The sequence below is a fragment of the Odontomachus brunneus genome, unplaced genomic scaffold, assembly GCF_010583005.1.
Source record: "Odontomachus brunneus isolate Ranch 3 - 2012 unplaced genomic scaffold, Obru_v1 Obru_scaffold_025, whole genome shotgun sequence".
In the NCBI taxonomy this organism is placed as follows: Eukaryota; Metazoa; Arthropoda; class Insecta; order Hymenoptera; family Formicidae; genus Odontomachus; species Odontomachus brunneus.
The window spans coordinates 1,480,119-1,504,818 of NW_022639475.1; the positions used below are offsets into that span (position 1 = coordinate 1,480,119).

Here is a 24,700-nt window from a genome sequence, read left to right on the forward strand (position 1 = left end):
CCCCCCCCCCCCCCCCCGGATGTTTGATATCCACCTGCATCATGCGTGCTATCTCTATCGATCGCGATCGCCAGCAAGAAAGCCCGCGAAGAAACGCGCCAGAGTGATCAAAGGACGAAGGCCGCGAAGAACGGGAGTCGTCGTCGCTCTAATCGTCATTAGAACGATGAGCGCACAGTCTTAATAGTAAATTGAGCCGTTGAGGGGTGGAAAATTGCAACGAAGCGTAACTTCGTGTAAGCTCGCGAGACTCGTGGCTTTAGACAAGAATTCGATCGACGGAATCGATTCTCTTGAGTAACACGTTGTTTTTCAACGCCAGCCATTTCTTCCTGCTGTTCTAACAAAAAAGTAGAAGTATGCGTGATTAACATCGGCAAACGTTATAATTACGTCTGCTATAAAGATCCGCTGACTATAATTATTTCACCGCACAGTTCCAATTATAAATGCAAAAAACACGGTTTCTTCAACATATACTTGTCAGCTCATGTTATTGACGATGTTGAACAATAAATCGAATAAACTTTTTTTTGACTAAGATAATCGGCAAATCGATAATCAAAATCGTCATAATCACAAATAGCTTAATCGATAGATGAAATTAATTATTAATCAATCAGTTTGATCACTTTTATCTATCAATGATGTTATTTGTGATTTTATTTGAAGCAAGCGTCGTTTAAACTGATCAAAAAGTAGTCGATAACCAAAATCCCTAGCCAGTTACTGATCAAAAAGTGATCGTTCTTTTTATTTAGGAAATTAACAAAGACGCGGCAGTATCACAGTGCCGGTTATTGCGAGAGAAAAATGTTTGGTAGATCACATAAATATAATCATAGAGAAATAATTATCATAAATTATGGTAAAAAAATAAATTTTGTAGTCAATTCTACTTACACAACACAACGTCTAAAATCGGAATATAAGACGTCTTAAAGACGTCTTATGTCCCGATTTTAAACGTTGCGTTGTGTGGATACTATAATATTAATGATAATAACACTGTTCGGCAAAAATCGAACTTTTTTTCGTGACACGAGTGCGAATAGTGATTTCCGATATATTTTTGCCTGATGAATACGAATCCGTCGTTCAAATTTGGCCATCACGTCACAATTTTGAGAAAAATGGAGTAAGATACAAGATAAGAAGATTCCCGCATTCGGCATTTTGGCTTCTTTGACGCCATTTTTCTCAAAATTGTGACGTGATAGCCAAATTTGGACGACGGATTCGTGTTCAGCAGGTAAAAATACATCGGAAATGACTATTCGTACTCGTGTCACAAAAATTTGTCGAACAGTGTAATCTTACGTGCACGTTATTGTTACTATTCTCGTGTTGGAACGTGCATGGTTAGCATATGGTTAGCAGAATATAACAAAAAATAACTATAATTTCAGTTAGATCAATACGATTTTTCTTCTCAGTGCACACTAATAGCTTGTGACTCCCCATGCCATTCAACGTGTCAAGATATCCGATTAGACACGCGGACACACGGAAAGAAAAGATTTGCTAATATATGGACAACTAAAATTATTAACTACAGGAGCAAATTTTCTTGTTCTCATACATTGTTAAATCCGTAGTGTCAAATTATATTCAATTTGAGTTATTTTTAACCATTCCTATAAGTCGCCACTGCTCCTACTAAATATATCGTTGATTTAACTAATGTAATGGAGTTAAATAATTTAACTTAAGAAATGTATTAAATTTGACTAAAATTTAGTTTATTTTTTATTATGTGCACGTTAATGTAACCTTTGTTTTAGTAAAAAATGACTTAATATTGTTTTAAATGGGCTAATTAGATGTGGTTATTTTTTTAAACACATGTTTTGTGTTAAAATAGTAAATTTTGACACACATGATGGTTAAAAATAACTAAATATTATTTAACTCAAGAAATTGGTTTAAATTTGACCTTCCAATATTTAACAGTGTAGCAAAGTTATTTAGTTGTAATAACTAAAAGATTTACTAATACATATATTAGCAAATCATTTAGCTATCACAACTAAATAGCTTTGCTATGAAAGCAAGAAAATTTGCTCTTGTAGTTAATAATTTTAGTTGTCCATATATTAGCAAATCTTTTTTTTCCGTGCAGTTCAGCCTTCGGCTTTAATTTTCGTTTTCGTGCGGAAGCGTATCGAGCATCGGAGTGAATAGATCGCGCAGAGATTATTGCGGACTATCGCGCTTTCGAGCACAATCACATTGAGAGGGAGGGGAGAGAGGGGAGGTATTCAACAGGGTGCGATAAGAGGAGAGCGTGCGACAATTAGAGCGGAATGCGGACCGATAAAGTATGCGATGAGCGACAAAAATGCCTGGCCAGTTTTCTCTGGTCTCTCCAAAGACCGATATGGGGCGAAAGTCCAGGAAAACACCTTGGCTCGTCGTTCGGTCGCCACCAACGTTAGGAGTCGTTGAGCCGTGCGAACTCGGGAACGAGTTATTAGTTTGCGAAAACAGCCAATATAGATACCGTCGCCGATTCTCCTCGATTTTGAGACGCTTACGTCTATATCCTTGATACGACGTTATCGATCATTTTTCCCCCTAACTCGCGAACGCGTGAAAAATGCAAAGTTTCTTAAATATAAGTATTTTATTCTTAAATATGAATTTGAAACAATGACTATTAATACGGGCTTCAGTGTTGGTATAGTGTAACCTAACCCTAACGAATCTCTCAAGTATAATATTCCTTCTGTAGTCCACAACAGGGAAGTAGAAAAATTCTTTGAATTTCTTGGATTGGGGCAACTATATAGGTGTTCCAGACTTTCTTTTGCAATTTTCGTGAGAACGTAGAACAGATTGAGATGAACATAAAAGTCCCTTATCGTTTTGCGATATTTGAAGTAAATCTCGAAATATTAATTAAAGAAGATTGGTGAATTCCAATCCGTTCTACGTTGCCATAAAAATTGCGGACGAGAGTCTGGGACGCTCTATATATGAGGATATATAATTTAACATTACACATCATAAAAACTGCGGCTGTGAGAACTGTATGAATAGGCATATAACAGCAGCAACTTTTAATGCAATATCTATTGAACTTGAAATCATATAAATTTTCTTTCTAGCCGCAGAGAAAATATGCATGGCAACCATAGCAGTTTTCTCCGTGTGCTACGCTTCTAGCGAAATTTACTGCGTTCCTTAGCAAGATAGACCTCACTGACAGTTTATTCGTGGAAAATATAATAAAATTGTAGGGGAGGATTTGTATGATAGAAAAACTATAACATTTCCTTCGTGTAGGGAAAAGTGACATGATCGCAAATATTCTGGGCGAAAATAACAATCGCGAATTTCATCGCGATCACTCTGTTCAATAACCCACGTGGAGAAAAATAATTTGCTGAGCCAGCAAATTTTCTGCTGATCTAGCAAAATCTTTTCGTTATTATATAGACAGCAAAAAGATTTGTTAAGAGTACAAATCATTATTTGCTGGATACAATTTGCTCAATCTACAAATTATTTTGCTATAAGAACCATGATGGATTTATACAAGCAGTTGCAGTTTTGCTCCGATAGCAAATAAATTTACTAAGGATACATTATTTTGCATCAATAACAAATTAACGTGATTCTTAGGACAAATACACTCCGGGATAGAACAAATTTGTTCTATCCCGGCAACGAAACTATTTCTGCTCTGACAACAAATAATTTGCAAAATTAGTTACGTCGACTAAATTTTCTTGATGTTACTACGAATATGCAGTGGCAACGATTTTGCTAAAAAAGCAAAATTATTTTTCTCCGTGCATGCTCCTTCACTGAGAGAAAAATGTATGATATTTGGAACTATAATGGCATAGTAAGAAGATTATAGTTAGGAATATCTTTTTTATAGTAAATGTCACCATAATGTTTGTAATATTTACAATATAAGCATAGTATAACTGACTCATGTAAAACTTTTACCAAGAATTATAATTATTTTAAATAAAAAACATAGTAAGGTAGCAAATATTAAATGGTAAGAGAAATTAACTATTTTATATAGTCAATACAATTGGAATATTTGGAAAATATGGGTACATGTAACTATATTCCCAAAGCGTGCTTTACTATACATATAGAATAATAAGATGGCGACTATAAATGTGTGTTCATTCTGCTATATCTTCGTGTTTAGATGGACTATAAATATATGTTTGAAGCCAAAACGAACTATAAAATATAGTGAGATTATAGTTATTCCAACTATTTTTTTCTCTCAGTGTTGTACCGCGGCCTTTCGGCTGCGCCGACTGTTCGCTTTCGGCGATTTCGTTGCTTCCGTCCGGTGGAATTGCGCGGAAGAACGGGCCTCAAAGCGACCTGCGGGCTCTCGTCTGTCACGAAAATACCGTCGACCAAGGGACAGTCTTCGTAGGCCGAGCGATCCGTGAAGCAGCGCACTCCAAAATGCGCTCCACTTTGCACTCCGGCTGCACATACGCTCCGGTGTGTACGCATATATATATATGCATATACATATAACAGCCGGGCTTTAAAGAGCCGGAGGAAATTCCCCCTCCGATAAGATAACGCGCACGGTACAGCAGCGATCGTCACTCGCAGTAGCGACGGCTTTATCGAAATTTCTTTTTTCTTCCACTTTTTCTCTCTTAATGCACTCGATCGCCGTTTTATGCGGTCGCGATTCCCGGAATTGTTTTCTCACGCGCGCAGAAAGAACCGTTCGCGCCAGATCTTCGCGAAATGTTCCGGCGTCGGGAATCTGTCACCTGCGCAGCGTTCCAAAAATACCGCGCTACCGTTTATTGCGAGTGTCGAGCTGAGATCTTTTTTCCCCTCTTTTTTGGATTTTTAAAGAAGTAATCGTTTCGCATGAAATTGAATTCGAAGAAGCGCGCAACACATTTTTTCCTTTTTTTCTCGTTTTTACTTCAACACGTCCGCCATCAGCGTCACACATGTGTGACACACCGATCTCTCATTTAAAGTTTATCTTTACCCAAAATTTGCAATTTTGTTTGACATGTTATTGCCCAAGTAGAACAGAAAATCACGATGACGTCACAATAAAGAGAAAGTGATCGAATCGTGAATGAAAAGTGAGTTGTTTTAATTTTCTCGTTTTTGTGTCATTTTGACGTCATCGCGATTTTTTTGTTCTGCCCGGCACCAACATCACCTGTGTATGTGTGTGACAACGACATTTTTCTTCGCATATCTGAATATAAACAAACCAAGTCTGTTTTACACAATTACGTGAAAACAAATGCAATGTGGTGTGTGGGGAGAATTTCCCCGGGACAAACCGTGAACAGCGAAACGTGTTAATTTCATGCTTGTCATCGGCGATCGTGTAGACACGCGGTGAGTCACAATCGTAAAACGCCGTCGTTTTCCGATTATTTTCGGTTTATAGCGTCGGTTTCAGGAGAAGTCGGTGTGTGTCACATGTGTCCACTTTTAATGACGAGACGCAACAGCGGCTGTTGTCTCAACGGTGTATCGATCCTCCGTTGCGTTTTTCGTGCTCTTTGCAACCGGCCGCCATATGTCATACGCACACACGGTGCAATACACGCGGCATTGTTTTACGTGTGTAAAGGCTGAAGGTAAGCGAGCTGTGACAGTGGTTCTCACCGTGTGCATGTCGTTTCGCGTCGGAGCGACGACGATTATCGCGCCTCGGGCGCTCCCGAGCGTTGTTGGCAGTGAAAAAAAGAGACAAAAAAGAGACGCAAAGGGAAACGTGGTGAACACGTGTGGAAAGAGGCAGGGAAAAAAGCAGACAGGACCCGAGAGCTCTTTTGTAATCATTTGTGAAAGTGGAAAATGCGAACGCTCGGTCGGACTTTCGTCGACGACTTTTACTACGGAATCTCTTTGGCTCGTTAACTCCGTGAACGTAACCTCCCTGCACGTGGAAGTAACCGAACACAACGGCGGCGGGGATACAACAACACGAGCGTCTGTTGACATGCTCCGACCGTCAACGGGTTGTCGGCCGAAAGATCACGTGCGGCAGATGCGCGTAAAAGGACCGAAGTGGGCTTTATCTTTCGCGAGCACCTGCCCCGTACTCGCCACTTAAACGCACCTTACACCCACATCCGAGGACGAATCGCTTGAATTTTCGTCGTGACTTCGAGCATCAAGTTCCCAGTTCACTTCGAGGTACGCGGCTGATCTCTCGAGTTTCACAGGTACTTTCAATCCATTGATCGCCGCGATGATATCCGTCGATTGTTTGGTATTTGCGAGAGGAAAGTACCTAAGAAACAGTAAACATTTCTCTAGTGAGTGCTAATAACATATTTAGTTAATGCTGTAATTCTAAACAAACATACGAATAAATCGTAAAGTCGTAGCTTACGTATCAATCGTCTATTCATAAGTTCTCGAGTCTTACGAGAACAAGTTACGAGCTTTACGATTTTATTTAGAATTGCAGTATAAATTTAAATTTCTTTATTTGACAAAACAATTGCTTTTATGAAGAACTACCCAGTGAGAACAACAAATTGCGATGACGTCAAAATGACGACAAAATTCACTTCTCTATCACGATTCGATTATTTTCTCGTTATTTTGACATCATAGTGATTTTCAAGTTTATCAATAAAACTATTTAAAAAACATAATAAATTTCGTTAGAAACATAGCAAATTTTTTAATAAAAACAGCACATATAAAATGAAAAAATAGTCTGCAAGAATGTCGATCTGCTCCTACGGTTACAAAGTTCTACGGTAATTTTTACTCTAAAAGTTTCCTCCCGTGCTTTTACGTTTTTTCTTATTCCCTGTTAATTTCTTGCTTTCTGTTATCTTTTTGTTAAAGCAAAAAATACATTGACGTTGAAGATGACTGTGATCTTGGTGAGGTTGACTATTCTTCCCCTCATAGTGGTGGTCATCATCGGTGATGACTGTCATGGCATTCAACGTGTTAAACGCGCACGAAACGACTCAAGTTGTTTGGAAGAATCAGTACTAATAACGTCGACGTCGAAGGTGATGTCCACGTTCGATTGTTCGCCTTCAGCACGAACGAAGTATCGACACTTCGATAGCGTCGACGGTGGGATACTTGGGATACTATGGGTCGGCAGTATTTATACCCGCGGCGTACGCGTAAACCTCGTTTACGATCTGCCGCGAGGGAACTAATGGAGGTAATAAGTAATTAAGCATCGCGCAAAAATCTCCCATCGCGCCGCACGGAGCGGTCGCGGAGCCGGCGTTTATTCGTTGAAAAACGGCGAGAGATCGGTTTATCCCGCGCGCGTTCTTATTAAACGTCCGAGGAGAATTGCAATTGACTGTAATTGCCCGCGAGTCTTCTGAATCATTAACGAATCCTTGAAATGAAATTTCCGATATTATCAAAAAGAAAAATTTGTTCAATGGAAATTGATTGCGTGAATGAACTAATGGAACAAAGAAATGAAAGCGTTATTTTAAAGAAATGGAAAAAACAACGCTCTATATATGGGCAGAGAGAATATTATAATTTTTTTTTCATATAAATTTCAATTTTACTATGTCCTTAATAATGCAGGAATAGATTGTCAATAATCCACATAGAACATTTCTTAGTATCTATTTGGAATGCAATTCAATTTGCCAAAATAATTATAGGTTGATAACAAGAGTTATGATTCTGGTTAAAGGTATAATGTTTTAAAGTGGAGAAATCCAAAGTTTTCCCAATATTTCTTCTAGTCATCCTTCTTTCATATATCTTTATTTTATTTCTTTATCTCATTCGATAACCAAACTTTTCCTCTTCAATTTTTTGTAACCTTTTCTTCCTTTATCTTTTATCTCTGCTTCTGTCTTCTATTACATATTTCTCCTATCGATAATTTCCTCTGCATTACCATACGAATTTAAACTTGCCTGCATTATCTATACTACTCTGACTACTCGTTCCTCATGACGCCATAATTTCTATTACCTATACATTTTTTCCGCCCTGAATCCTGCTTTCTTGCCTTGTTTGACTTTCACTTATATACTATCTATTCCTTTATAATTTCCCCTATCTGATCCCTTGTACTTAACTCAATACACTAAAATTATTCCAAACTCACTTTACCAAGCATTTCAATTCACTTTACTCACACTTGCATACCATCTAACTAATAAGTAAATCTATCCAAAAGTTACACTTTGATTTCTTTCTAATTTGACACAAATGTAAAAGTACAAAAATATTTAGGTTATATTTTTTCATTTTGGTTGTTTATATCTTTTTAATGTTCTTACTTTTATCATCAAATGCAACAAAAATGCATAAGAAATAAAATTTAATACAAGATATAGTTAAATAACTTTAACAAAATTGGCATAGCTGAGACACGAATCATTCTAAATTTCTTTAGTCGAGATTCCAACCAAAATATTTCAAATCTGTGCTAGATTAATCAAAAATAGTTCGAATCTCGGCTAAACCGAGAAATTTGTGTAAATAATTTTTTTTAATTTTTTACATGTTTTGTTTAAATATTTTATTATTTATACAAATAATTTTACACATTTTACTTCATATTCATAATTAACAAACCAGAAACGCCTATATCTTTGTATTCAATTTTATTTTTTATGTATTTTTATTGTACTTGTTGACGATAGAAGTGAGAATATTAAAAAGCTATAAACTGCCCGTGAAACTCAAAGTGGGTCAAAATGAAAAAATATGACTTAAATATTTTTTGTACGTCTACATTTGTGCCAAATTAGAAAGAAATCGGAATGTAACTTTTGGGTATGTCTACTTGTAAGTCCGAGTTCCTATAGTATTACTGTTTCAATTTTAATCAGAGAATCTATATTTAGGACAAGAATGGGGAATTCCCAATTGATATCGTAGTGCGATAATTTTGGGACAAGTTTGAGCATTCTAATCAAAATCTATGTATCTGGGGAAATCTTGGGAAATTTCTATGCTGAAATGTTGCGGAAAAGTTTATGTTATTAAGGAACATTGCAATCTTTTAGTAGCACATTTCAATTCCTAAAATATTCATAGCACATGTGAAAGGAAAAAGTAGCCAATTATTGTATCGATATATTTCTCAGTTGCAAGAGCAAATCTATAGCAATTTTTACTATAAAATTCTCACCGTGTAGTTCCGCGCAAGTTCCGTGAAAGTTATCACAAAGTCGGGGAAGTCAGTGACTCGGGATCCTCTTGCGAGACTCCTTACCTTTGCGGTCCCACGAGATCGACATCGCGCGGAATGCACTACGATAAGAACAAGAAGGTAGTCGGACACCGTGTGATAAGGAACGATGACGTAATCATCGCGACAGGACGTTCGTGTCTACGTAAAACCGGAATTTCGCGTCCGTCCGACCGACCGACCGACCGACCGGCCGGCCAGCTGAAGGTATTTATTAACGTCGGCAATAACACAATAGTCGTTTCCTCGGATAATTCTCGCATTCCCGTCACAAAACAGCAGACATTTGCGCGTTACACCGCTACAATAATGCGCGGTTTTTTTCCACGAAGAGAGCGGGTTTACTGAAGAGAGAATCGCGACGTCTCGAACCGCGACTTTGTAGTCGCCCTCGATATCCTTCGATAGCGTTGTCGCACGTGAAACGCCATGCGCTCGTGCTCATCGCAAATTTCTCTGTATTTTCGTCACGCATTCCGTACATTTGCTGAACGGACTCTTCCATTAATTTTCGTACGCTAAGTTTCAGTACAGGCTTACACTGAGAAAGAAATATTTGTAATTGTGATCATATAGATAAATAATTACTGTATATTATCATCAAAAAAGCCACTTTTGTTAATAAAATTCTAATGTTAATGGTAATAATCTTATGTTAATGTTAATTATCTTATGTTAATAATGTTAATGGTAATATCTTATAATGGTAATAATATAATGTTAATGGTAATAATTTTATATGCATGTTACTATTTTTGTGTTAGGACAAGCAAAAAATATGGTTGAGGTTAAAAATAATTTTAGTTAGATCAACAATTTTTTCTCTCAGTGTAACGTAATACAGTCTTAACGATGTTTTATTAGATCAGAACTTATTTTCGTGTTAGGACAAGCAAAAAATATGGTTGAGGTTAAGAATAATTTTAGTTAGATCAACCATTTTTTTCTCTCAGTGTAACATAATACAGTCTTAACGATGTTTTATTAGATCAGAACTTAATGTGATTTAATTTATTAGGATTAATTTTTTCTTCTTTTAGTGCAATGTCCATGCACGGGAAAAATATAGTAAAAATTATTTTAAAATTATATTTCCTTTGACTATGTTTTTCTTTTTTGTGAAATAAAACCATAAATGAAATTGTAGTATATAAATTACTGCAGAAATAGTAAATTTGACATTCTCTATCTAATATACACGATATATAAAAGGCACTCGAGTAATTACAATATATAACTTTGCAGTGAAAGATCAAACGTGTTCAACGTTTTTAAACAAATATATCGTAATTTCGGTCGTAACTCCGTATGGTCCAAGATGACAGAAATTTTGTTGGAATTTTTACTACGATATTTTCTCCGTGATTTGCCCCTCATCGTCGTGCTAATCCTGCAACCAAATGTCTTTTCGCTGGAACAGCTCGATCTGAATATCACGATCGCGTACTTTGTCACGACTTTGTCACGAATGGCGGAAGCAGGCGTGCGGGCGCGATCGATCGTGATTCAGTAGTTCACCTTCGTCCCGTTATCGTTATCGTACGCTCACGATAACGAACGGGGTCTGTCAGTACAACGTTCCCTTTCGCGCGAACCGGATGTCGTTGACAGCGAATACCGTTGACGCCAGTGGGAACAACGTCGTCATCCTCGTCGATACCGTGTCGGTTCGATTTAATTGGAGTCTCGGCAACGCGACCAAAGTGACCTGCAGCCTATTAAGCGAGCGGCCGATCCGCGGTTTACGTCAGCTCTTATAAACTCGTCGCGCCATTAATCCGACAGACGGAAAATTAGGAGGATTCAGGGGAGGTTCAGGAAAGATTCTGGTTTAAACAACCGAAAAGTAGGTTTTTATGAATTTCTTTCAAAGAAATAAAGATATCAATATTGGGTTTCAACCATACTGTTCACCATTGCCTAAAAAATACATTCTTTTTATTTAAAAAGATGGAAATTTTGTCCAGGTTTTTGTACTACGTCGCCGAACGCCTTTAACTGGTAGACAACATTAAGGCTCGTTTAACGATCTGAAACAAATGAGGTCTGAAAATTTAAAAACTAAGTTAAATTTAATTTAAATTAGTTTTTTAAATTGTTTAAATATTAAATTTAATTTAATTTAGGTTTTAAAACTAAATTAAATTTAAATTTAATTTAAATTAGTTTAAAAATTTTGTTAAGTATTAAATTTGCTGAAGGATGAACTAGGATTTGTTATATGCAGGAAGTCGAAATTTAACAAAATAGCGGCACTTTGAAATTACAAGTTTTTCCTCTTTCTTTCTCTTTCACATTTAATATTCCGGGAGAAATACTAATTTTGGAAGTTTTCCGGATTTAAGTTTATTCCAAATTATAACAAAAAAACAGTTGCAAGTTCTGGCTAACCAGAAATCTCGTTGACTTGAACAGAATTCTGATAACTTCAACCGGAATTCTGCGCTATTAATCCGAGTGTGTTATTTTTAAACGTGTAATTTGGCTAAAGTATAAACATGTAATTTGGCTAAAGATCTTTTTAGACGTCTCTTGCAGTTTTAAATCATGTCATTTAACACATTTCTAAGAGAGAGAGACACGTGAATTATAACTTAATACGTATTAAATGATATGGCTTGAAACTATAAGAAACACGTAAAAAGAAATTTAACCAACGTAATACCCATGAATTTACAGTATGGTTAGTTTATATCTCACGAAATTGGTTAATCTGACAAAACTTTTTCCCGTACGACGTTGTTTCTCTTGAGTGTCATCCACGAGGGAGCGGTTTTGCAGCTCCAAGCTCAGCTCCCGCCTGTCTAGAGGGTGAGAGGGCGAGCGGCGTTGATGCCGGTGGTGCATCGTGATAACAGTGTTATCGTAAGACGGGATAGCAGCTGCTAAGCGAGGCGGGTTTCTAAGGTAACCGCGTTAATAAATCGATGAGACGCTATCGGGTGGGATTAAGTTCGCGTCTGGCAAGAATTCCGCCGGTTCATGTCCGGAATGTGATAATGATAGTGATAACTTTATAATAATAATAATAATTTTACCGTCCGCGCGATAAGAAATGTCGCGCATGGTGATTACATTAATTACGACAGCGAGACGAAGGTGTGCCGTACTTTAGCAATACGTCTGGAAAAATTATACGAAATTCACTTAAAATGTGTAGAAGAATTTTTGCGATTTTTGCGCCCGGATGATCGCAAGTAGCATGTCGTAGCGAAAATTATCTAGATGTGAGAAATTAGTTAAGTATATAAATGTATAAATCACTAGCAAATTCCGCGATATCGCATATGTTTTGTGTTTAATCAATACAGATGACAGAAACAGAATTTCTGTCTGGAATATTGGTGAAATTTAATAAGAAGGTTTCTCTGTGACGCTCATCTAGATTAAAGCCAGAGTCACACTTCTCACAAAAATTGATTGTAGTAGACAAGAAAAACTAGAGGTGAGAAGACGACCGAATGTATAATCCTCACACCCATCTAAATTATTAGAGCACTGCTGCTGTAAATTCTGTATATTGCAGACAATTTTCTAGCAGATACAAAAGTTGGCGGTGAATTTTAACTGTAGCATTTAGAATCCTATATAGACTAGCAAACAATTTTTTTGAGTGTTGTGTTCTCTCTCTCTCTCTCTCTCTCTCTCTGTCTCTCTCTCTCTCTCTACTCAGCGGCGCCAACTTCCGATCGGGACGCGCTTCCGCTCGCTTGTCGAACATCCACCCGAAGAAGGTGGTTTCCGCGAGGGCGAGCAAGAAGGTCTCGACGAAGACTCGTTAAACGGCGATTGCACAACTGCTACGACCAGGCGCCGACCTGTAGAATCTCGTTTTCTAGGACAATCGCCATTCCCGCGCGACCGGCTGCGATCGCACATTATCGAGACAAGATCAAGAACGTCCATCTGGTTTCTATCGATAACATTCCGACGGCGACGACCACGACAGCTTGCGTTTCGCGAACGGGGGTGACAACCGGGATGTACACACGCGGTGTCTCCGAACTATCGTTCCTTCCTATCTAAGAAGATCCTCTAATCTGAGGAATTCCATCGTGGAGATCTTTCCAATTATAGAAATAAATCTCTCTGATAAATGCAGGAAGAGAGTTGGCGCTTTACACAGAGAGTTGAAGTTTTACAAATACGTTATAGAGATTACGCGGAAAGAAGAAAATTATTTATCTCAGACGCACTTTCGACGTTAATCGCACATTTGCGTTGTTCTAACGAGAAATTAACGATGGCGATATGTATGTATGAGCAATAACAATATGCACACATGATTATTGTCAGCAGTAGCAGTATGCATAGCCATTATCAGCAAAGCTATAAATGGCGCTTATTGTAAAAATGGGTCTCGCTGGCTGTTATTAATATTTCACTGTGTGATTGCAGTTGCAATCACAATTACAATTACTAAACACTTATTCCTCAGTTGCACACGAGATAAGGAGGGAGGGAAAGACATCAATTTTCCACGTCAAGGCTAGGGCTCGCGAAACCTCGCGAGATATTTTTCGAAACGATATCGATCGGCCGTCGCGACCGATATCTTCAGGCGAAAGACTCAACCCTTTACAAAAGGGCCGCGGTGACACAGTGGGCTTTATAAATCCGAATTAGAAGATTTAAAACCTCTTTTAATAAATTCGAATTTTAGAACTTCGAGTTTTTTTTCTTTTTTTGCTAATCATTTATCCGTCTTAGCTAATCTCTCGTGTCTGAACAATTTTCGCTATGTGACTGCGAAACCATTTTTTTGAGTGCGCTTTGCACGCCAAGGGTGCTAACAGACAAAACTGCGACACACAGTGGGTCTTATGAATCCGAATTCTAGGATTTAGAATTCCCCAGGTTTGAGATATCTAAACTAGACATCGCTGATTCTAGAGGTGGTTTAAGAGCCGAAGGGCGCTGGCGGCAACATTTGCCGAGTTTCACAATAAGTTCTGGTTAATGCCGCTGTACAACTGCATCCTTGGAGCGCAAGAGATGAAAAATTCGAGGAATCTGAGTCAGCTGACGGGAATCGCGAGCAGAATCACGGATGGCAGCTTTGTTTCACGGTTTACCTGAGAAAGGACACGTTTCGCTCACGTTTACATTACACACGGCCCACCGGTGGTCCTACCTGTTTCCATCTGAGTCCGATGGACCGCATACGCATGCACGCACGCATACACGCACACATATACACACACACACACATTCCTATAGGATAGAACTTCTTCTCCGTCTCTCCTGCGCTTTATACCTGCTCTTTTCTTACTTTCTCCCTTCTGCTCAGGCCTGCCGACTTGGCCCAGGGCTGGACATGGCGATTAACATTTAACTTCTCGACAGAGTGCGACGAGGAAAAGTGCACATCGCGATCATTTCTCGTGCGATTTTACCTGATGCGGATCGATGCCTCAGTTAAATCGCCGACAATGACTCGACTCCCTCGTTCGCAATGCATAAGCAAAAATAACGACATCTCCTCCTCCTCCTCGCATGGCATTATGTGACGATAATACCGTCGCGATAAGGTATATCACCTGATTAATCTTATCGTGCGTCGAGGTCACGTGCCTTCGGACCCACCGTGTGTCGGGGAGGCAAGTCATTTGTGATTAGAAAAAAAATAGAGCCACTTTGCACGCTGGACGACGAGGCGAACGGATTTGTTTCTTTCCTCGATTAGCTACGATTCAATTACCAGCGACAACGGCATACAAACGGAGACCGAGGAAGCCGTGCTCTCGGCACAAAAACCGGCTTTAAAATCCGAGCCTGGCGGCAACACTCTCTCCCTTCTCCACCGTTCGGCGGCGACTCGACGAGTCGCCGGAGTGTTCGCCGACCGGCCGCCAGTCAGACTCGGTCCGTGACGGTTCTAAGCACGTACCGGTCTCTGTGCTGCTCTTCGTGGTCGTGGTCGTCGCAGCCGACGTCGATTGTCGTCGAGTTGCGCGCGCGGTTCCGTTCGCGACGACGCCGTCGCGACGCGACTTCGCGGGCGGTGAAATCCGCGCGCGCGAGATGGAACGCGCTCGTGAGTGCTTCGCGAACGCCTCGGTGAACTAGTTGAGATCCACCGGGCCCCGAGGGACGACCAAGGGGCCCGTGAAGAAGAAAGAGAGAGAGAGAACGGCAGAAACACGGAGAGAGACAGAGAAGGGCCCGGAGCGCGCGGAATGTCGCGCAGGGCGCGCGGCCAGGTGAAACTCGGCCGCGCCGTTGTGGTCACCACCGGGCACATCCGTTGTGATCACCGGGGAATTACCGTAGGATTACCGTAGGATAACGCACAGAGAACGGCCGAGGAGGAGCGGGGGCAGAAGGAGAGAGCGGCTTTGGCAAGGTAAAAACAGGTCGATGATGAGCGCGTTATCAGCGGAGAGTTATTAACTTATCGCTTCGGAGCGAAATGGTGCTCGCCCGAACTGGCGTTTGCCGTTAGCGCCGAGGCAAATCTCTCCTCCGGATAGAGGACCGATTTCAGGGCGGATCTCGCGGAGCAAGATCGATCTTTCAGGTCGACCGACGGATCGTCGCCGAGCACTCTCGTCGTTCCGAGACGAAACGCGACGTCTTCGTCGTGGTGACATGCGACGACCTGCGCTTGGCCTCCTGTGTGCTCGGGCTCCTGTGCGCGATCGCTTGAGAAAGAAAGAGAGAAGAGGGAGCGGGTGGAATGCATATGCCGCGGCGGCTCGCGAAACAATGCGAATATGTGCATCGCGCGGCGCGCAGCTGTCGCGCTCGCGCTCGCAGAGCGCGTGCAACTGCAGAAATGCAGCTCGCGGTATGCAACGTCGGAGAGAAAGTGCGTCCTCTCTCTCTCTCTCTCTCTCTCTCTCTCTCTCTCTCTCTCTCTTTTTCTCTCTCGTCCATTCATCGGGCAGCGCGAAACGCTGCGGCGACGCTCGGCCGTGACGTCACCGGTGAACCGCTCGTCCAGGTGTTAAAGATGCCAGATAGCAGGTTGGCGTCGATCGTATGAGCGACCGCACACATCCACATGTACGCAACATTGCCACACGCGCACACACACATACACACACACACACGCACGCAAGCACCCACCCACCAGGTGTACGCTTTATCTGCGCTTATCATTCGACCCGCGAATTGTAAATCGCGCGATGACGCAGGCCCAACGACGAGGCGGCGGCGGCGGCGGTTACGCAGATCGATCGACAAGAGAGATCGAGGCAAGATTTCGTGATGGCAGCGAGCACAAAGGCGAATAACTGTACCGACCCCCGATATATGTGTCTCGCCGTTGGCGCGCGCAGTCCGACTCCGCTTGACCTCCAATCGTGGCACCTGGATGGACCCGAAAAACCGTTGCTCGGAGCGAGCGGAGAAAGTCGCAGCATACTTTTTTCCGAGCGTGTACGAGCGAGCACGTGAACTCGAGAGACCCCCTGAGAGACCCCCTGAGTGGGCGTCGAGGTGGCGTCGAGGGAGACAGCAGGGGACGACGACGACGACGAGGAGGAGGAGGTTGTCGGGCTTGCTCCTCTTCACAGTCGCCAGACTGACGCGACATTGAAAGATGAAGTGGGCTGAAATGAGCCCTCGCGCGTTGTGTCGCCTCGACAGTCTTCCTGTCGGTGATCTGCCGTGGTCATACGCACGTCTCCTGCAGTCTCGCCTCGCCCCTGGCTCGCTTTTCAAGGTGCCGTTGCGCCAGCGACTTTTCACGGTCACTATCGTGGCCGACGCAATCGCCAAGCGGCCGCAGGAGATCGTAAATCTCGGATCGAGTAATGGTTGGGAACAGCGGTGCTCTCGTGTGCGATGGGAAAGAATCAAAGCGATGGGAAACATCGGAGTGAAGTTCGCGGTCAACGGGTGGGAATCATCCAAGACTTCCCCTCGAGGCGATCTCGACCTAACGAATAATTATTCGATCGAACGAACGTTAGGCCAGCAAGAACTTATTCCGTAATCGTCTCTCCGTTATTCAACCGCTGAAAGAAGAACTGAAAGAATTTTTAGTTTTCAATTTTTATTACATAAAATTTTATTATCAATTAATTCTTATACACACGCACAAAATTTAGGAAGCCACTATAGTTGCGCGGCAACAATCTTATAAAATATAACTATAGTTCTTGCTATTGTTATTACCAGTATTATTCACTTTTTCCACACAAAGTAGTTGAAAGAAAAACTTAAAATTTTTTAAATAAATTTAAAAAAATAAGTAAGTACACAAATATATTTACGTTATATAAATTTTTTTATGTTTTAGTAATAATTTGACTTTGAAATTAATGCAAATAATACTAAACTTTTTGTTTCAAATTCTATTGAGTCAAAATCTAGTCTAAATTTGAACGAGACGTTTACTCTTTTAGATGACAGTATTTACACTATCACTTCGAGTGACAATACTGTCACCTTTCGTTTTGAGTGGATATGACTCTAAGAAATATAAAGAACGGGACCGAATTCTCTAAAATGTAGTCTATACTAAGTACAAAACTGTTTGACAATTTTATAAAATTTTGAAATTGAAAAAAAATTTAACTCGCCGATTCATCGAAGAGGATCCAAATGAGAATCGAAGCGTTTGCTTCACCTGTAAGACGCGCTTTATCTCTGATCTAGCATCTTGATTAATTGGATACACAGCAGGTATCTATCTGCGACTCAAACTCTCATTGGCTCAACGGTTTGTTCGATTGAATATCTAAGAGCGTTTTGCCAGTCTCGCACAGTCTGACACAATTATTTACGTAGTTTGCAGCTACCGCATGCCGTTCTCTAACTTTATTCCTCGCACGCTTGAAAAATCACGGGATTCGCGCAGCACCGTTCTTCTCTTTGGGAACCAGGGGCGTATAATTTATGGCCCGCGCCAGCGGCCTGAGAAACTCTCGTCCTGATGACTCGGTAACCTTGTGATCGGTCGGCCCGCGAGAGAGTTCCTTAAGAATTTCAAACGGAAGGATCCTCGCAGTTCCTCCCGTTAGCGTTCTCCTCCGGCGAGCAGAGGTATTTCGGGCTCGCGCGATTGTTTCGCCTCGTGCGTCGGCAAAGAATGCGAGACGGGAAAAGTTGCCGTGTTACACCGACACACATTTCTCTGGGACGCAATGTCGCGAAAAAGCCTCTATATTGCGTCGAAAGTTAATCGCAAACTAAAGCTCTGAGCAGCAGTGAGAACAGTACTTGTATACACGAATGTATACACGGAAAACAAATTCAGTTCGCAATTCAGTTTGTAACTGAATAGAAGCCAAACGAAAAACTCTCTGACGAGAAATAATATCTCTATTACTGTAACCGAAAATATTCGTCTGAACAGCTAGTTTGACTTTGAAATTAATGCAAATGGTACTAAACATTTTGTTTCAAATTCTATTGAGTCAAAATCTACTCTAAACTTGAGCGAGACGTTCGCTCTTTTAAATGACAGTATTTACATTATCATTTCGAGTGACAATACTATCACTTTTCAACAAAGAAACATTCAGCTGCATTAAAAATCGATTGAGATAACTAATTGCTGGGATAGCTGAGCAATTGAGTAGAAATTAAATAGAAACTGAGTATCTTCTACAGGAATTCTTTACAACCGAATTTTTTGGAACCAATTAATCCCTTTACCTTTCCTCTTTATATTCAATTTCTTCACTACTCTCCTCACTTCTTCTTCATTCAATATTCCTCCAATTTTCTTCTATATCCTGTTAGTTTCACTATATTCCATTTTCTATTAACTGCATCAAGTAATTCCTCTCTCATTTCTTCATTCTCTATAAGCCTCTTTTAGTCTACATCGCCAAGAAGAAGTTTTCCATATCCTATAACCTTCCTTTTATTCTTTGCACTTCTTACTTGTACAGCACCTATCGCGTCAATCGTTGTGTCATCCTTCTTTCATATATCTTCATTTTATTTCCTTACTCGATGACCAAACCTTTCCTCTTCATTTCTTGTATCCTCTTCTTCCTCCATTCCTTGTGTACTTCTGTCTTCTATCACCACTTATTACACATTTCCTCTATCGATAATTTCCTCTACATTACCATACTAACTTAAGCTTGCCTGCATTACCTACACTACCCTAACTACCCGTTCCTTACAACGCCACAACCTCTATTATCTATATTTCTACCACTTTTTCCGCTCTGAATCCTGCTTTCCTACCTTGAACGCCTTGTTTCGCCTTCACGTATCTATGCATAATCGTTCCTACATAATCTCCCCTATCCCCTTCCTTACTTAACTCTCAATAAATTAAAGTCCTTCCAAACTCACGCATCACGTTAACCAAGCATCCACAAACGCCATATAACAAAAAGCTTCTATTTCGCAGTCGCACCGAAAAAGAGTCGCGATTAAGCTCTTACAAGCTGTATACTCTCTTCATTTAAGTATTTTGGGATTAGCGCGAACGACGAAACTCGAAGAGTTATCGTAATTTTTCCAAGTCGAATTGACGAGAGGAGAGGCGACCTCACACGACGATTCGGCCGTCGAAAAATCGCGGGCCCGCTCGTTAAACGGGAACGACGTTCTCGTAGCTCGTGATGCGCGATTAGAATCTCCGCGCGATTTAATTAGCCGGCCTTAGTAGCCGGCTTATCGATTTAAGAGACCGCCGCTGCCGCGCGTATTCATCGCGCAAATCACCCGCCGCCGGGGGGGACGCCTCTCTCGTTACGTCCCACTCGATATGCACATATATATCGTATCCGTAACCCCGTAAAGTGAGAAAGTCGTTTACAACAACAACAACGTGGAGCGCATACGCCGCGACGCGAATAAACCACGCGTAATTGCGGCTCGCACTTTAGCCGCATCGCCGTTAGATCGTCGGCTCGAACAAGCGCCGTTTAAATCCACTAGCGGAAAGCGCGCCGTTCCGCGGTTTCCTTTTCTGGAAAGCAAGTTTACCATGCGTGTGCACGTATGCGGAAACGGAAATCTGGCGCCGTAAAGTGCCGGATTTTCTCTCGCGAGTCAAAATGGATAATTGTTCCATTATCGATGCAATAAATTTCCATAAAGTTTTAGCATTAGGCCAGACGAAAACTCACCAATCGTGTTTAGATATGTTATACGACTTGATGCGGTAAAATATTAATAATAATAATTAATGTGGTAGATAATTAATTCAAGATATTAATAAGATATGTGATAAGATCACAAAATAATAATATCACAAATTAGACGTTAATCGTAGATATTAATATATAATAGACTAAAGTCTATTATATATTAAATTAATGTGTCTCAAACACACTTTGTGATATTAATATCTAATTTGTGATATTATTATTGTGTGATATCTTATCACATATCTTATTAATATCTCGAATTAATTGTTTACCACACTAGTTATTATTATTGTTAATATCTTATCGCATCACATATCACATTATTGTATCACATTATTGTATCACATATACAAACACGATGACAACGATTAGTGAGTTTGTCTAGCCTAATGCTAAGGCTTCGTGGAAACTTACTGCACCGATAACAGAGCGCTTACCATTTTTCGTTTATCGTGTTTGGATATGTGATACAATTTGATGCGGTAAGATATTAATAATAATAATTAGTGTGATAGATAATTAATTCGAGATATTAATGAGATGTGTAATAAGATATTACACAATAATAATATCACAAATAATATCACAGATATTAATCGTAGATATTAATATCACAAAGTGTGTTTGAGACTAGTAATGTTTAGTATACTAAGAGTGACATTCAAAAGCTTCCTCGATGAAGCAATATATAATTTACTAGCAACGATCAACTTGCGTTGATTTTGATAGACTTTGTTCCACGTTTCTCGTGATATGATTTGATATATGATATCTGGTACGATATGATGATACGATATAATATGTCAAGCTATATTAGTATGACAGATAAGCCAAACAATCAAGTCATAATACGCATATCTAGGCACGATGCAAATGATTGGAAAGACTTGGCTTTGACGGAAAAAGATCGGTGTAAATGAATAATAATAATCACACCCAATACGCTAAAAAGTTCATTAGCTTAAGGCACTAAGAACCAAACGAAAACTCATCAGTCAGAAACGATATCTCTATTATCACGGTCGGAAACATTCGTCCAAACATTCGGGTTATTTTAAAACTCGATCGAGATAACTGAGAACAATAGCCTGAATAAAAACTTCTTACAGAAATCTTCTTCCAATCAGTTCCTAGATAACAGAAAACTAGTTACACGTTCATTGTTTGTTCTGCGTTAAGATTTTCGTGAAACTCGGTATACTCTCATCGGGTTCAAATTTGTGTGTTCAAATTCCTCGATTTGTATTTGAATTTTTATTTAAATTTATGCGAATATTATTGAAGTTGATATTTGAATTTCCAAGAGAATAAGAGAGAGAGAGAGAGAGAGAGAGAGAGAGAGACATCACTGACGTGTTCGCTAAAGAATCTCATTAACTGGCATCGCCGCAATAATGGGACTCGCTGTACGTCAGGTATGACCCAAAATGCAAATGCACCGCTCACCCTTGGGCAGTCAACGCGTTAAGTTGAAAAGTGTTTACCTAACAATGGCTCGCCGCCGTTTCTTCCGTCGCGACTCCACCGGTCCACAGCCCCGCGGACCGGGTCAGGTCCTTCCGGTCCTGGGGGCCGGTCGTCCCTCCCTGCACCTGGACGAATATATCCGGACGTCTCTCTTTCTCGAGTCAGCCCGAGGTTCTCCTCCTCGCGTCTCGTATCTCAAAGCGAGGCAAGGCCGGAGCCGGCATTGTTCCACGATTTTGCCGCGCAAAACGTCGGCATTCATCCTTCAGCCTGCATGCGCTCGCATGCATGATGAATATCTCACCGCGCGATCCGCATTGTGCAACTCGAGCCATTTATCCTCGAGAGCGGCGTAGGAATTTGGAAAAGGACGCGAGAGACTCACATTTATGCCGATATTATATCGCTCGCCACACTTTGCTTATTTTGTGTTGAATCTCTTCTATTATTACGCCAATCAAAGGATTTTCAATCTCTAATTGTTAAATTAATTTCTAATTACAATCTCTGCTTATAAAATCAATACACTTATAATTTCCAATTATTTGTATGAATTATTCGTGATATTTTTATATTTATGTGCGAAGAGAAAAAATCGACTCTGAATCGAACGAAAGATTTGTTTCATTAAGAAACTAGTTCTGTTGCGTCCAAGTGCATCCTACATAATAAAAATGTTTAATTTCATATTTATAATTGTTCTATGTGAAAACTTTTCTCGCCGACTCGTAAAATAACTTTCCGTCAAAATGCGTGTTCCCTAGATGGAAACCGAAGTCCGAACGCTCAAACAGGAACTGGCGCGCACTCAGGAAGCCCTGAAGCTCGCCACAAAGAGATGCAGGGACCTGGTGAGGGAGTTAGACCATCGTGCCGCCGGTCACGAGTCCGAGAAGTCTCTGCGGGATCAACAACTCTCGAGGATACTGCGGGCTCTGCTGGTCCTGGAGGCGCGTCTCAAGCAGGAACAGAAGTCGATCAGACAGCTGCTCTGCGAGAAGGACAACGTCATCCGGAACCAGCAGCTGGAGATCGCGATGCTCAGGCGGTACACGAAGAACTACATCAAGTGTAAACGCGATCCGGCACTGGCCGACGCCGAAGTCAATGCCAACGTCGACAAGAGTCTGCAGAATTTCGGCAATCTGCAGGTAACTAGAGAAAACTTTGCATTAAAAGTAGTTATCGCTTCGAGCGAATTTTCACTCGTTCGAGCCAGATTTTACCGCGAGAAATTTAAAAAGCAGATTGGACGAGATTACACCAAGAAAAATCGAAAATTATTTATCACACTAAACACTTACAGTCATTTTCTGCACCAACCATATCTTTTTGTCCCTAAGAAAAAATAGTAGTATACACTGAGAAAAAAATGGTCGGTTCAACTAAAGTTATTTTTGGCCGCGACAATATTTTTTTATTGTTCTAACACGAAAACGGTAGTAGTATATATAATATGCATATAACATTATTATCACTAACATTACAGTGGAATTTAATAAGAAATAATTTTCCATAATAGTGACCATAATTTGTTAATAATAATTTCTCTGTCTGAGATTGTATAGTTATAAATACTAAACATTTTTTTTTTCAGTGTAGCAATATGGCTATATAGTTATTGGTACACTGAGGGAAAAATATATGACACTTGGAACTATAATGGCATAGTAAAAAGATTATAGTTAGGAATATTATTTTTATAGTAAATTTCAGCATAATGTTTATAATATTTACAATATAAGTATAGTATAACTGACCCATGTAAAACTTTTACCAAGAATTATAATCATTTGAAAAAAAAAATATAGTAAGGTTGCAAATATTGAATAGTAAGAGAAATTAACTATTTTATATAGTCAATACAACTGGAATATTTGGAAAATATAGGTACATGTAACTATATTCCCAAAGCGTGCTTTATTATATACATAGAGTAAGATGGTGACTATAAATCTGTTTTAATTATGCTATATCTTTATGTTTATGTTTAGATAAACCATAAATATATGTTTGAGGCCAAAACGAACTATAAAATATAGTGAGATTATAGTTATTCCAACTCTTTTTTTCTTTCAGTGTATATAGTTATTACATATAGTTATGGTATATAGTTATTACCAATGATATTACAGCACTTATTATAAAAGAATAGTTACCTAGCTATAATTCTTTCACACTATGTAACTATAATCACAAGTACCAGACACTGTTTTATTCTCAATGTGTAAGACTCGGGCCGATTTCTGCTTACAGAAGGAAACGCTGCAGGAGAGCGGCCTCGGCAAAGACATCGCGAGTCTCAAGTGCGAGATAATCACGCGGTTGAACCCGGCGGCGTCCGGCATTGTTCTCGAGGAGCTAGACCGCAGCGGCGTGAGAAAGACTCACAGCTTCGCCGGCAGTGATATCTCCAAGACCAGTATGACCAGCAGTGAGAACACCGACGCGTCGATTATCACCACGACAACCGAGGGCAGTCCGTCGTTGCTCAGCACGGAGGGCTTCTGCGAGGGCGAGAGCACGGACGTGTCGCCGGGATCGACGTTGAACAAGTGCTCGAGCAGATGCACGCCAACGACGGTGACCGACAGCGAGAACGAGACCACGATGATCGTGGACGAGGACGAGGAGGAGGTGGACGAGGGTACGACCACCACCACCACGACGACGACGACGACGACGACGACGACGAAAAGGAAAACATCTCTTCGCAGGGCAAAAGGGCAGAAGACGTCGAAGGGCTCGGAAGTAATCGAAGTGGTCGGTATCACGAGGACGGAGAGCAAGGACGACGGAATGGACTGCAATTTCGTCTCGGAGGACGAGGAGCAGGACGCGAGGACGAATCGGGAGGAGAAGAGCGAGCCGATCTACGTGAACGCCTGCAACGAGGCTAACGAGAGGCACTTGCAGCAGAAGACGGAGCTGTCAAGGACAGAGGACGATTATAGCAACAATAATAACGTGTAAGTTTTCGCGA

At 40.6% G+C, this 24,700-nt stretch overlaps 1 protein-coding gene across 8 annotated transcripts in view; it reads left to right on the plus strand.

Annotated features, from left to right (window-relative positions):
* LOC116842388 (uncharacterized protein DDB_G0284459-like) overlaps positions 1–24,700 on the plus strand; it is a 63,942-nt gene that overhangs the window by 36,609 nt on the left and 2,633 nt on the right. For 2 of the 8 annotated variants that reach the window (XM_032811545.1, XM_032811544.1), the window contains exons 2-3: positions 22,482–22,868; positions 23,974–24,686. In XM_032811545.1, the coding sequence (XP_032667436.1) occupies positions 22,482–22,868; positions 23,974–24,686 (1,100 nt within the window). Of the gene's footprint in view, positions 1–5,358; positions 6,172–6,729; positions 7,172–14,858; positions 15,531–15,567; positions 16,193–20,482; positions 21,666–22,481; positions 22,869–23,973; positions 24,687–24,700 lie in introns of those variants that run through there. The other 6 variants (XM_032811548.1, XM_032811547.1, XM_032811551.1 and 3 more) reach the window with 6 other exon arrangements.